At 41.3% G+C, this 14,792-nt stretch overlaps 1 protein-coding gene across 2 annotated transcripts in view; it reads left to right on the plus strand.

Annotated features, from left to right (window-relative positions):
• The window catches only part of vps52 (VPS52 subunit of GARP complex), a 35,124-nt gene that overhangs the window by 17,768 nt on the left and 2,564 nt on the right, over positions 1-14,792 (plus strand). For both annotated transcript variants that reach the window (XM_061896755.1, XM_061896754.1), the window contains exons 10-18: positions 4,119-4,176; positions 5,899-6,032; positions 6,104-6,259; positions 6,364-6,482; positions 10,420-10,543; positions 10,606-10,701; positions 13,359-13,466; positions 13,540-13,605; positions 13,679-13,790. In XM_061896755.1, coding sequence (XP_061752739.1) covers positions 4,119-4,176; positions 5,899-6,032; positions 6,104-6,259; positions 6,364-6,482; positions 10,420-10,543; positions 10,606-10,701; positions 13,359-13,466; positions 13,540-13,605; positions 13,679-13,790 — 973 coding nt within the window. The remainder of the gene's footprint in view (positions 1-4,118; positions 4,177-5,898; positions 6,033-6,103; positions 6,260-6,363; positions 6,483-10,419; positions 10,544-10,605; positions 10,702-13,358; positions 13,467-13,539; positions 13,606-13,678; positions 13,791-14,792) is intronic.

The raw sequence follows: 14,792 nt of genomic DNA on the forward strand, positions 1-14,792 counted from the left end.
TCTAAGTCTAAGACTAGATTCGTCCAATCTGAGTCTGTGAGCATGAACTGATGAAGCCTACTCGATATAATCAGTCTGTCTAAGACTAGATCTGACAATCTAATTATAAGACTAGATCTGATCAGTCTAAGACTAGATCTCACAGTTGAATTACAAGACTAGATCTGACCAATCTAACTGTAAGACTAGATTCGTCCGATCTGAGTCTATGGGCATGAACTGATGAAGCCTACTTGGTTGAGAGTTCAAAGGTCTTATCAGGCCAGTGGCGATGGATTGAATGTCCTGAGAACACAATGACTGGATGAACGATTTCGTCATTTTCATTCTTTCAGTTTGACGTCTCTGTGTGTTTTGTTTCCAAATGTCAAATAGCAAGTCATTGTGGAGTCACGCCACACCTCCAATTACACTGACTCACGGCCATCAGCACCTGTGTGTCAGCCAATGCCAACAATCGAGCAACAAATACGCATCCAAGACAGGCTTACATGATCAAATAAATATCTGAAAACAATTAATATTTTTCTAAGACTGCACGCTTGCTTCTTTGGTGCTGAATCACTGCTGGTTTTTTCCGTATCTGCTTTTTGTTTGCCATAGTATTCAAATTAAGCTTTATTTACATAGCACTTTTTATACAAACCCTGTTTCCTTATGAGTTGGGAAATTGTAAAATGTAAATAGAAACGGAATACAATGATTTGCAAATCCTTTTCAACCCAGTTGAATATGCTACAAAGACAACATATTTGATGTTCAAACTCAACATTTTTTTTTTGTTGCAAAAAAATCATTGTGTGTCTGTATGCGCAGTAAAACTATGTTTTTGTGTGTCTATGTGCATTAAAACTATGTTTTTGTGTGTCTGTATGCGCAGTAAAACTATGTTTTTGTGTGTCTGTATGCGCAGTAAAACTATGTTTTTGTGTGTCTGTTTGTGGAGTAAAACTATGTTTTTGTGTGTCTGTATGGGCAGTAAAACTATGTTTTTGTGTGTCTGTATCCGGATTAAAACTATGTTTTTGTGTGTCTGTATGCGGAGTAAAACTATGTTTTTGTGTGTCTGTATGTGGAATAAAACTGTTTTTGTGTGTCTGTATGTGGAGTAAATCTGTTTTTGTGTGTCTGTATGTGGAGTAAATCTGTTTTTGTGTGTCTGTATGTGGAGTAAAACTATGTTTTTGTGTGTCTGTATGCGGATTAAAACTATGTTTTTGTGTGTCTGTATGCGGATTAAAACTATGTTTTTGTGTGTCCGTATGCGGAGTAAAACTATGTTTTTGTGTGTCTGTATGCGGATTAAAACTATGTTTTTGTGTGTCTGTATGTGGAGTAAAACTATGTTTTTGTGTGTCTGTATGTGGAGTAAATCTGTTTTTGTGTGTCTGTATGCGCAGTAAAACTATGTTTTTGTGTGTCTGTATGCGGATTAAAACTATGTTTTTGTGTGTCTGTATGCGGAGTAAAAGTATGTTTTTGTGTGTCTGTATGTGGAGTAAAACTGTTTTTGTGTGTCTGTATGTGGAGTAAATCTGTTTTTGTGTGTCTGTATGTGGAGTAAAACTATGTTTTTGTGTGTCTGTATGTGGAGTAAAACTGTTTTTGTGTGTCTGTATGTGGAGTAAAACTGTTTTTGTGTGTCTGTATGCGCAGTAAAACTGTTTTTGTGTGTCTGTATGCGGAGTAAAACTATGTTTTTGTGTGTCTGTATGCGGAGTAAAACTGTTTTTGTGTGTCTGTATACGGAGTAAAACTATGTTTTTGTGTGTCTGTATGTGGAGTAAAACTATGTTTTTGTGTGTCTGTATGTGGAGTAAATCTGTTTTTGTGTGTCTGTATGCGCAGTAAAACTATGTTTTTGTGTGTCTGTATGCGGATTAAAACTATGTTTTTGTGTGTCTGTATGCGGAGTAAAAGTATGTTTTTGTGTGTCTGTATGTGGAGTAAAACTGTTTTTGTGTGTCTGTATGTGGAGTAAATCTGTTTTTGTGTGTCTGTATGTGGAGTAAAACTATGTTTTTGTGTGTCTGTATGTGGAGTAAAACTGTTTTTGTGTGTCTGTATGTGGAGTAAAACTGTTTTTGTGTGTCTGTATGCGCAGTAAAACTGTTTTTGTGTGTCTGTATGCGGAGTAAAACTATGTTTTTGTGTGTCTGTATGCGCAGTAAAACTATGTTTTTGTGTGTCTGTATGCGGAGTAAAACTGTTTTTGTGTGTCTGTATACGGAGTAAAACTATGTTTTTGTGTGTCTGTATGCGCAGTAAAACTAAGTTTTTGTGTGTCTGTATGCGCAGTAAAACTATGTTTTTGTGTGTCTGTATGCGGAGTAAAACTGTTTTTGTGTGTCTGTATACGGAGTAAAACTATGTTTTTGTGTGTCTGTATGCGCAGTAAAACTATGTTTTTGTGTGTCTGTATGTGCAGTAAAACTATGCAAATAATGATTAACTTTAGAATTTGATGCCAGCAACACGTGACAAAGGAGTTGGGAAAGGTGGCAATAAATACTGATAAAGTTGAGGAATGCTCATCAAACACTTATTTGGAACATCCCACAGGTGTGCAGGCTAATTGGGAACAGGTGGGTGCCACGATTGGCTATAAAAGCAGCTTACATGAAATGCTAAGTAATTCACAAACAAGAATGGGGTGAGGGTCACCACTTTGTAAGCAAATTGTGGAACAGTTTTAGAACAACATTTCTCAACGAGCTATTGCAAGGAATTTAGGGATTTTACCATCTACGGTCCGTAAAATCAACAAAAAGTTCAGAGAATCTGCACGTAACAGTGACATTACGGACCTTTGATGCCTCACTCGGTACTGCATCAAAAACTGACATGAATGTGTAAAGGATATCACCACATGGGCTCAGGAGCACTTCATTAAACCACTGTCAGTAACTACAGTTGGTCGCTAAAGCAGCTTCCCAAAAAATGCTCAGTCTTTCACAAGAAAGGATGGGGCGAGGTACACCCCTTTGTCCACAACTGCGTGAGCAAATAGTCAAACAGTACAAAAACAACGTTTCTCAAAGTGCAATCGCAAGAAATTTAGGGATTTCAACATCTACGCTCCATAATATCATCAAAAGGTTCAGAGAATCTGGAGAAATCACTCCACGTAAGCGGCATGGCCGGAAACCAACATTGAATGACCGTGACCTTCCGTCCCTCAGACGGCATCATATCAAAAACAGACATCAATCTCTAAAGGATATCACCACATGGGCTCAAGAACACTTCAGAAAACCACTGTCACTAAATACAGTTGGTCGCTACATCTGTAAGTGCAAGTTAAAGCTCTACCATGCAAAGCAAAAGCCATTTATCAACAACATCCAGAAACGCCGCCTTCAAAACTCACCAAACTTGGCACACACATCAGGACTGGCAACAATTGCAAGCTATTAAAAAAACCAAACCCCAAAACTCAAAATTGTGCTCTAGCGCCCCCTAGGAATACAACACAGACAAACTGCTCCTAGGAAGAAAACACAGACAAAACTGTTTGTAACTTCCGCTAGGAATGTCAGAGAGACATGAAACAAAAACCACGATGTAGGTCTCACTTAGACCTACATTTGAATAATTAACATACTTTAGCAAAAATCAACAGGAAGCTTGATATTTTCACGTCAATACAACAACTGCATTACTTTCACAATGCATTAAATAGTGGCACCAAGGCGTCTTCTACCACTTATCCGGACGTGGGTCTCGGGGGCAGCAGCCAAAGGCGGACCCGACCAACGCTGCTTGCAGCTTTAATTTACACGGAAATACTTTGTAAATGATTATTTACGTACATGAATTGTTTCCAAACGGCGTCTTTAACACGGTCAGTAAAACAGCTGATCAAACAAAACATCAGTCATCGTCATGGGCCCACTAGCTCTCCAATCAACTAAACAGACCCAATAACTCCACGGTGACGTTTTGGTGAATTTCCCGAGGAATTTGTGAAACGGAAACAATACGAACAGAATGTCATCGTGAGTTAAGAATGCTAGCACGGACACTGGTAAAATTGTTAGCATATTAGCTTACGCTCAAAACGGGTAAAAATCTTAACCGAAGTCTGTACTTTTTGTGCTCTCACTCCTTGCTTGCAGTACGAAGAAGTCGCTGATAAGGACGACCTGATGGGAGTGGAGGACACGGCCAAGAAAGGTATGGTGTGTTTGAAAAATGGAGGCGCACCACGACAAAACGGGGGTGCTAAAACGTTTTTTTAAGCCCTTTGCCATGGGCCAAGGACCCTATTGAAACTGCTGTGTTTTATTATTATTCCGCACCTCCGCGCTGTAATTTGACCCCCTTAACATGCTTCAAAACTCACCAAATTTGACACACACGTCGGTATAGCAAACCTTCCCAACATATTAAGCAACCAATCCCCCAAAATGAAAATTGCGCTCTAGCGCCCCCTAGGAAAAAATTACACACAAAACTGCATGTAACTTCTGTTAGGAATGTCATAGCGACATGAAACAAAAACTCATTTGTAGGTCTGACTTAGACCCAATTTTCATACACTCACTTCTTTCAGCAAAAATCTACAGGAAGTTGGCAAAAACCCCTTCAAAATAAAATTTTCGCAAAAAATGCAATTTTAGCCTCTTTGCGCTGTAATTTGACCCCTTTAAAATGCTTCAAAAGTCACCAAACTTGGCGCACATATAAGGACTGGCGAATATTGCGATCTAATGAAAAAAACCAAACCCCAAAACTCAAAATTGCGCTCTAGCGCTATTTTTGAATAAAACACTGAAAGAACTGCTCCTAGGAAGAAAACACCGACAAAATTGCTTGTAACTTCCGGTAAGAATGTCGGAGGGACATGAAACAAAAACCTCTATGTAGGTCTCGCTTAGACCTACATTTCATAGATTGACAACCCCCAACAAAAATCAACAGGAAGTTTGCAATCCCCCCTTCAAAACAAAAGTTTTGTAAAAACCAATCACCTTTCTTCAAACATTATCTCCTTTTAGTGCGTTTGTTGTTTTGGCTTCAAACTCGCACAGGAGAGAGATTGAACCCTTCTGATTAAAAGTATAGAACAGAGTTTTGATAAGTTCTCAGGTTTTGATTTTACGCGCCTTCAAAGAACCCCTGTGCAAGGTCTCCTAAAAAAATGTCATTTTTGCCTCTTTGAGCCGTTATTTGACCCCCTTAAAATGCTTCTAAACTCACCAAACTTGACACACACATCAGGTCTGGCAAAAATTTCGATCTGATGAAAAAAACCTAACCTCAAAACTCAAAATTGCGCTCTACCGCCCCCCTAGGAATACAACACGGACAAACTGCTCCTAGGAAGAAAACTCAGACAAAACTGCTTGTAACTTCTGGCAGGAATGTCAGAGAGATATGAAACAAAAAACACTATGTAGGACTCACTTAGACCTACATTTTGTTAATTAACATACTTTAGCAAAAATCAACAGGAAGTTTGATATTTTCACTTCAATACAACAACTGCATTACTTTCACAATGCATTAGATTCTCAAAATAGTGGCTCCAAGGCGTCTTCTAACGCTTATCCGGCCGTGGGTCTTGGGGGCAGCAGCCAAAGGCGGACCCGACCAACGCTGCTTGCAGCTTTAATTACCTGAGATGTTTCTCTGACCAAAGATACTTGGGGAGAGGGGTTTTCCGACAGCTACCTGGGGGCAAATAATATTTAATTAAACTCTATTTTGTGAGGGCTCAAATGAGACATCTCCTGAACTCTAGAGTTCCCTCAGTCAGCAATGGTTTGGGGAGCCATGTCAGCTGCTTGTTTTGGTCCACTGTGTTTCATCAAGTCCAGAGTCAATGCAGCTGTGTACATGCTTCCATCTGTTGTAAAGCTCTATGGAGATGATGATTTTTTTTTTGGGGTGCAGGTTTCTTCTCCAAGCCGTCTCTGAAGAGCAGGAACACCATCTTCACTCTCGGCCAGAGGGGGGCGATACTGAGTCCCCCCGAACTGGAGGGCCCCATTCTGGTCCCTCACACGGCGCAGAGGGGAGACAGCAGGGTGAGCGGCCCGCCGGGTTCTGTGGCCCGCTCCAGAACCTCCCAGTAATCACACTCTTCCTCCCCCCACAGTACCCGTACGAGACCTTGTTCCGCAGCCAACACTACGCTCTCCTGGACAACGGCTGCAGGGAACACCTTTTCCTGTCCGACTTCTTCATGGTGGCCGGAAACTCCGCCCTCGATCTGTTCAACAGCATCATGGGGAAGACGCTCAGCATGTTCCTGGTGGGCGCTGTTGTGCTGCACACCTGTCCACCAACACCTGGCTTGACTTGCATCGTGTGTGTGTGTGTGTGTGTGTGTGTGCACGTGTGTGTGTGTGTGCGCAGAAGAGCATGTCCACCTACGTGTCCGACTGCTACGACAGCATCGCCATCTTCCTGTGCATACACGTCATCCTCAGGTTCCGCGCCATCACCGCCAAGAGGAACATTCCCGCTCTTGACAAGTCAGTATCCGAAAATGTGTGTGTGTGTGTTGTTGTATTTCTACCCTCCTTGAGACACCGAAAGGTAAAAGTAGCTTCCATATGAGGAGGTGTGTACAATCGATGACATAAATCATGGTCCCAAAAAGGAGGGATTTTTTTTTTTCAAATTGACTGTGTGTCGCTTTTAAAATTGCTCCCCTGATCAACATATGAAATAACAAGTGTGTGTGAAAAAAAATTACGGGCTCCCCGTCTGGTCAACATATAAAATCACAAGTGGGTGCAAAAATTTGAACCTCCCTCTCTCTGGTCAACATATGAAATAACAAGTGTGTGTTGAAAAATTGAAGGCCCCCCCCCCCTTCTAGTCAACATATGAAATAACAAGTGTGTGCACAAATTTGAAGGGCACCCCCTCTCTTGTCAACATATAAAAAACAAGTATGTGTAAAAAAAAAAATTGAAGTCCTCCCCATCTGGTCAACATATAAAATCACAAGTGTGTGTGATAAAAATTAAGGGCTCCCCCTTTGGCCAACATATGAAATAACAAGTGTGTGTGGAAAAAAAAATTACGGGCTCCCCCTCTGGTCAACATATAAAATCACAAGTGTGTGCAAAAATTTGAACCTCCCCCTCTCTGGTCAACATATGAAATAACAAGTGTGTGTACAAAAATTTGAAGTGCTCACCCTCTGGCCAACATATGAAATAACAAGTGTGTGTAAAAAAAAAATACGGGCTCCTCCTCTGGTCAACATGTGAAATAACAAGTGTGTGTACAAATTTGAAGGGCACCCCCTCTGTTGTCAACATATAAAATAACAAGTGTGTGTAAAAAAAAAATTGAAGTCCTCCCCCTCTGGCCAACATATGAAATAACAAGTGTATGTAAAAAAAATTACGGGCTCCCCTTCTGGTCAACATATAAAATCACAAGTGGGTGCAAAAATTTGAACCTCCCTCTCTCTGGTCAACATATGAAATAACAAGTGTGTGTTAAAAAATTGAAGGCCCCCCCCCCCCTTCTAGTCAACATATGAAATAACAAGTGTGTGTACAAATTTGAAGGGCACCCCCTCTCTTGTCAACATATAAAAAACAAGTGTGTGTAAAAAAAAATTGAAGTCCTCCCCCTCTGGTCAACATATAAAATCACAAGTGTGTGCAAAAATTTGAACCTCCCCCTCTCTGGTCAACATATGAAATAACAAGTGTGTGTACAAAAATTTGAAGTGCTCACCCTCTGGCCAACATATGAAATAACAAGTGGGGGTAAAAATATTGAAGGGCCCCCCCCCTTCTAGTCAACATATGAAATAACAAGTGTGTGTACAAATTTGAAGGGCACCCCCTCTCTGGTCAACATATGAAATAACAAGTGTGTGTAAAAAAAAAAAATTACGGGCTCCCCCTCTGGTCAACATATAAAATCACAAGTGTGTGCAAAAATTTGAAGCTCCCCCTCTCTGGTCAACATATGAAATAACAAGTGTGTGTACAAAAATTTGAAGTGCTCACCCTCTGGCCAACATATGAAATAACAAGTGTGTGTAATAAAAATTAAGGGCTCCCCCTCTGGCCAACATATGAAATAACAAGTGTGTGTAAAAAAAAAAATTACGGGCTCCCCCTCTGGTCAACATATAAAATCACAAGTGTGTGCAAAAATTTGAACCTCCCCCTCTCTGGTCAACATATGAAATAACAAGTGTGTGTACAAAAATTTGAAGTGCTCACCCTCTGGCCAACATATGAAATAACAAGTGTGTGTAAAAAAAAATTCTCGGGCGCGGCCACTGCTGCTGCTCACTGCTCCGCTCACCTCCCACAGGGTGCTCAAGGGTCAAATGCAGAGAATAATTTTGCCACACCTCGTGTGTGTGTGGCAATCATTGCTACTTTTAACTTTATTTTAAATGGTGACATTTGTCATATAAAATTCTGACTTTTATCACAATATTGTTTTTGTAAAATAGTGACATTTTTGGGGGAAAATTAGGACTTTTGTCCTAATTTTGCCAATCAAAATTCTGACTATTATTATAATATTGCCATTAGTGTAAAGTTTTCTTATAGAAATTGTGACTTTTGTCGAGAAAACTACAACTCTTTTCATAAAATTGTCAAAATTTTAAGCTTTTCTTGTCAAACTGCGACTGTTGTTGAGTCAAATTCCAACTTTTATCATAACATTGCGCAAATGTTCAGTTTTTCTTGTAACATTTTGACTTGCGTTGAGTAAAATGACGACTTTTATTACAAGCCCTGTTTCCATATGAGTTGGGAAATGGTGTTAGATGTAAATATAAACAGAATACAATGATTTGCAAATCATTTTCAAGCCATATTCAGTTGAATATGCTACAAAGACAACATATTTGATGTTCAAACTCATAAACTTTTTTTTTTTTGCAAATAATAATTAAATTAGAATTTCATGGCTGCAACATGTGCCAAAGTAGTTGGGAAAGGGCATGTTCACCACTGTGTTACATCACCTTTTCTTTTAACACTCAATAAACGTTTGGGAACTGAGGAAACTAATTGTTGAAGCTTTGAAAGTGGAATTCTTCCCCATTCTTGTTTTATGTAGAGCTTCAGTCCTTCAACAGTCGGGGGTCTCCGCTGTCCTATTTTACGCTTCATAATGCACCACACATTTTCCATGGGAGACAGGTCTGGACTGCAGGCGGGCCAGGAAAGTACCCGCACTCTTTTACCACGAAGCCATGCGGTTGTAACACGTGGCTTGGCATTATATTGCTGAAATAAGCAGGGGCGTCCATGATAACGTTGCTTGGATGACAACATATGTTGTTCCAAAACCTGTATGTACCTTTCAGCATTAATGGTGCCTTCACAGATGTGTAAGTTACCCATGCCTTGGGCACTAATGCACCCCCATACCATCACACATGCTGGCTTTTACACTTCGCGTCGATAACAGTCTGGATGGTTCATTTCCCCTTTGGTGCGGATGACATGATGTCGAATATTTCCAGAAACAGTTTGAAATGTGGACTCGTCAGACCACAGAACACTTTTCCATTTTGCATCAGTCCATCTTAGATGATCTTGGGCCCAGAGAAGCCGGCGGCATTTCTGGATGTTGTTGATAAATGGCTTTCGCTTTGCATGGTAGAGCTGTAACTTGCACTTACAGATGTAGCGACAAACTGTATTTAGTGACAGTGGTTTTCTGAAGTGTTCCACAGCCCATGTGGTGATATCCTTTAGATATTGATGTCGGTTTTTGATGCAGTGCAGTTGAGGGACTGAAGGTCACGGTCATTCAATGTTGGTTTCCGGCCATGCCGCTTACGTGGAGTGATTTCTCCAGATTCTCTGAACCTTTTGATGATATTATGGAACGTAGATGTTGAAATCCTTTAAATTTCTTGCAATTGCACTTTGAGAAAGGTTGTTCTTAAACTGTTTGACTATTTGCTCACACAGTTGTGGACAAAGGGGTGTACCTCGCCCCATCCTTTCTTGTGAAAGACTGAGCATTTTTTGGGAAGCTGTTTTTATAGCCAATCATGGCACCCACCTGTTCCCAATTAGCCTGCACACCTGTGGGATGTTCCAAATAAGTGTTTGATGAGCACTCTTCAACTTTATCAGTATTTATTGCCACTTTCCCCATCTTCTTTGTCACGTGTTGCTGGCTTTAAATTCTCAAGTTAATGATTATTTGTCCAGGGTGTACCCCGCCTTACGCCCGATTGTAGCTGAGATAGGCGCCAGCGCCTCCCGCGACCCCAAAAGGGAATAAGCGGTAGAAAATGGATGGATGGATGGATGGATGATTATTTGCAAAAAAAAACAAGTTTATGAGTTTGAACATCAAATATGTTGTCTTTGTAGCATATTCAACTGAATATGGCTTGAAAAGGATTTGCAAATCATTGTATTCTGTTTATATTTACATCTAACACAATGTGTGTGTCAGGTATTGGGAGGCTGTGCTGGAGCTGCTGTGGCCTCGCTTTGAGCTCATCCTGGAAATGAACATCCATAGCATCAGAAACACAGACCCTCAGAAACTGGGAGTGCTGGACACCAGGCCGCACTATGTAGGTCTCAGACACACACACACACACACACACACACACACTTATGCCGCGTGTCCTTCCAGATCACACGTCGCTATGCCGAGTTCTCGTCGGCCATGGTCAGCATCAACCAGACCTTCCCCAATGAGAGGACCAACGCTCTGCTGGCTCAGCTGCAGGTAACATGCCGCCTCCTGTGTCCACCAATCAGCGCACTTCACTGTGTCTAGCTCCGCCCATCAGCAGTGTCGCCCTCATTTTTCATTGGTGGGGGAGCAAGAGAGAAGATAGGACAGGTGGGAGAACAAAGCCACCTGTCCTATCTTCTCTCGTGTACTACCACCTGTCCTATCTTCTCTCTTGTACTACCACATGTCCTATCTTCTCTCTTGTACTACCACCTGTCCTATCTTCTCTCGTGTACTACCACCTGTCCTATCTTCTCTCTTGTACTACCACATGTCCTATCTTCTCTCTTGTACTACCACCTGTCCTATCTTCTCTCGTGTACTACCACCTGTCCTATCTTCTCTCTTGTACTACCACATGTCCTATCTTCTCTCTTGTACTACCACCTGTCCTATCTTCTCTCGTGTACTACCACCTGTCCTATCTTCTCTCTTGTACTACCACATGTCCTAACTTCTCCTTTGAACTACCACCTGTCCTATCTTCTCCCTTGATCTACCCACCTGTCCTACCTTCTCTTTTTATCTACCAGCTGTCCTATCTTCTCTCCTGATCTACCCACCTGTCCTACCTTCTCTTTTGATCTACCACCTGTCCTATCTTCTCTCTTGTACTACCAACTGTCCTATTTTCTCTTTTGATCTACCACCTGTCCTATATTCTCCTTTGAACTACCACCTGTCCTATCTTCTCTCTTGATCTACCATCGGTCTTATCCTCTCTATTGGTCTACCCACCTGTCCTATCTCCTCTCTTGATCTACCACCTGTCCTATCTTCTCTCGTGTACTACCCACCTGTCCTACCTTCTCTTTTTATCTACCAGCTGTCATATCTTCTCACCTGATCTACCCACCTGTCCTACCTTCTCTTTTGAACTACCACCTGTCCTATTTTCTCTTTTGATCTACCACCTGTTCTATCTTCTCTCTTGTACTACCAACTGTCCTATTTTCTCTTCTGATCTACCACCTGTCCTATCTTCTCTTTTAATCTACCACCTGTCCTAGCTTCTCCCTTGATCTACCCACCTGTCCTACCTTCTCTTTTTATCTACCAGCTGTCCTATCTTCTCTCCTGAGCTACCCACCTGTCCTACCTTCTCTTTTGAGCTACCACCTGTCCTATTTTCTCTTTTGATCTACCACCTGTCCTATCTTCTCTCTTGTACTACCAACTGTCCTATTTTCTCTTTTGATCTACCACCTGTCCTATATTCTCCTTTGACTACCACCTGTCCTATCTTCTCTCTTGATCTACCATCGGTCTTATCCTCTCTATTGGTCTACCCACCTGTCCTATCTCCTCTCTTGATCTACCACCTGTCCTATCTTCTCTCGTGTACTACCCACCTGTCCTACCTTCTCTTTTTATCTACCAGCTGTCATATCTTCTCACCTGATCTACCCACCTGTCCTACCTTCTCTTTTGAACTACCACCTGTCCTATTTTCTCTTTTGATCTACCACCTGTTCTATCTTCTCTCTTGTACTACCAACTGTCCTATTTTCTCTTTTGATCTACCACCTGTCCTATCTTCTCTTTTAATCTACCACCTGTCCTAGCTTCTCTCTTGATCTACCCACCTGTCCTATCTTCTCCTTTGGACTACCACCTGTCCTATCTTCTCTCTTGATCTACCCACCAGTCATAACTTCTCCTTTGAACTACCACCTGTCCTATCTTCTCTCTTGATCTACCATCTGTCCTATCTTCTCTCGTGTACTACCCACCTGTCCTATCTTCTCCCTTGTTCTACCCACCTGTCCTATCTTCACTCGTGTACTACCCACCTGTCCTATCTCCTCTCTTGATCTACCACCTGTCCTATCTTCTCTCGTGTACTACCCACCTGTCCTACCTTCTCTTTTGAACTACCACCTGTCCTATTTTCTCTTTTGATCTACCACCTATCCTACCTTCTATTTTGAGCCACCACCTGTCCTATTTTCTCTCTTTATCTACCACCTGTCCTATCTTCTCTTTTGATCTACCACCTGTCCTATCTTCTCTCTTTACCTACCACCTGTTCTATCTTCTCTCTTTATTTAACACCTGTCCTATCTTCTCTCTTTGACTATCACCTGTCATATCTTCTCTCTTTGATTATCACCTGTCATATCTTCTCTCTTTGATTATCACCTGTCATATCTTCTATCCTGAAGAGACAAAATAGGATGGGTAGTAGATCAAGAGAGGAGACAGGACCGGTGGTACTTAAAGAGATAAGATAGGACAGGTGGTACTTAAAGAGATAAGATAGGACAGGTGGTAGTACAAGTGAGAGGAGATAGGACAGATGGTAGTACAAGTGAGATAAGATAGGACAGGTGGTAGTACAAGTGAGATAAGATAGGACAGATGGTAGTACAAGTGAGATAAGATAGGACAGATGGTAGTACAAGTGAGATATGATAGGACAGATGGTAGTACAAGTGAGAGGAGATAGGACAGATGGTAGTACAAGTGAGATAAGATAGGACAGGTGGTAGTACAAGTGAGATAAGATAGGACAGACAACAGTAATAATGGTTGACAAGAAGATGATTATTGGCGCTAACTTGATGATGATGATGATGAAGAGTAGGCAGACTTTCAGTGAAGTCTTCTTCTCCCTGATTGGTTGGATGCTGCCATGTGACTTCCAGGTGGAGGTGGAGAACTTTGTGCTGAAGATGGCGGCCGAGTTCCCCTCCAGGAGAGAGCAGCTTATCTTCCTCATCAACAACTACGACATGATGCTCAGCGTCCTCATGGTAAGCCCCACCCCCCTGCCCCCCCACCCCTGCCCCGCCCTCCCAAACACCTGACGCCGCTGCCTTTGTCCAGGAGAGGGCGGCAGACGACAGCAAGGAGGTGGAAGGTTTCCAGCAGCTGCTGCTGGCCAGGACGCAGGTAGGAAGCTTTTATTGTGAAATGCTGGTGTTGCTTCCTGGACTCTCTCTCTCTCTCTCTCTCGCCCACTCAGGAGTTTATTGAAGAGATTCTGTCAGCGCCCTTCGGAGGCATGATCTCTTTTGTGAAGGAGGCCGAGGCGCTCATGGAGACCGGGCATCTGGAGCGACTGAAGAACGAGGAAGGTGAGCAGCCTCCCTTTTAGTCCCTAAAACACACCACCGCTTTTAAAGTTAAAGTTCATCTAGGTGTGGCGAAATTATTCCCTGCATTTCAGTGAGTCCCATTTTTATGGTCTTTGGTATGACTCGGCCGGGATTTGAACTCACAACCTACCGATCTCAGGGCGGACACTCTACCCACTAGGCCACCGAGTAGGTTTTTTTTAAAACCGTGGTGGATGTAAGAAAGTACAAAATGGAGTCAAACTACTGCCCAAATGCCACCAAAAAAACACAAAGAGGGGAAACTTACAGGTTGAGCTTGTTTACCCTCCCGGGTGTGCGCCATTTTACTCCCCACCCTGCTTTTTCTTGATTTTTGGAGGACGGCACCATGCGCAAGTAGCTACTGCTATGTTACTGCCAAGAGTTTCACTGGAAGAAAATACTGTTTTGTTTTTTTAACTTGCAGAGAATAGTTTTTATACTCACTAATCATATTTTTACTTGCATAAAATAGTTTTTATACTCACTAATCCTTTTTTTACTGTCATAAAATAGTTTTTATACTCACTAATCCTTTTTTTACTTGCATAAAATAGTTTTTATACTCACTAATCCTTTTCTACTTGCATAAAATAGTTTTTATACTCACTAGTCATTTTTTTACTTGCATAAAACAGTTTTTATACTCACAAAGCGATTTTTTTCAGTTGGAAATTTGTTTTATTTTTTCATTTGTAGAAAATAGTTTTTATACTCACTAATCATTTTTTACTTGCATAAAATAGTTTTTATACTCACTAATCCTTTTTTGCTGTCATAAAATAGTTTGTATACGCACTAATCCTTTTTTTACTTGCATAAAATAGTTTTTATACCCACTAATCCTTTTTTACTGGCATAAAATAGTTTTTATACCTACTAATCCTTTTTTACTGTCATAAAATAATTTTTATACTTACTAATCTTTTTTTTTACTCTTTTAGTTGAATAAAATAGTTTTTATACTCACTAATTCTTTTT

The sequence above is a fragment of the Nerophis ophidion genome, linkage group LG04, assembly GCF_033978795.1.
Source record: "Nerophis ophidion isolate RoL-2023_Sa linkage group LG04, RoL_Noph_v1.0, whole genome shotgun sequence".
In the NCBI taxonomy this organism is placed as follows: domain Eukaryota; kingdom Metazoa; phylum Chordata; class Actinopteri; order Syngnathiformes; family Syngnathidae; genus Nerophis; species Nerophis ophidion.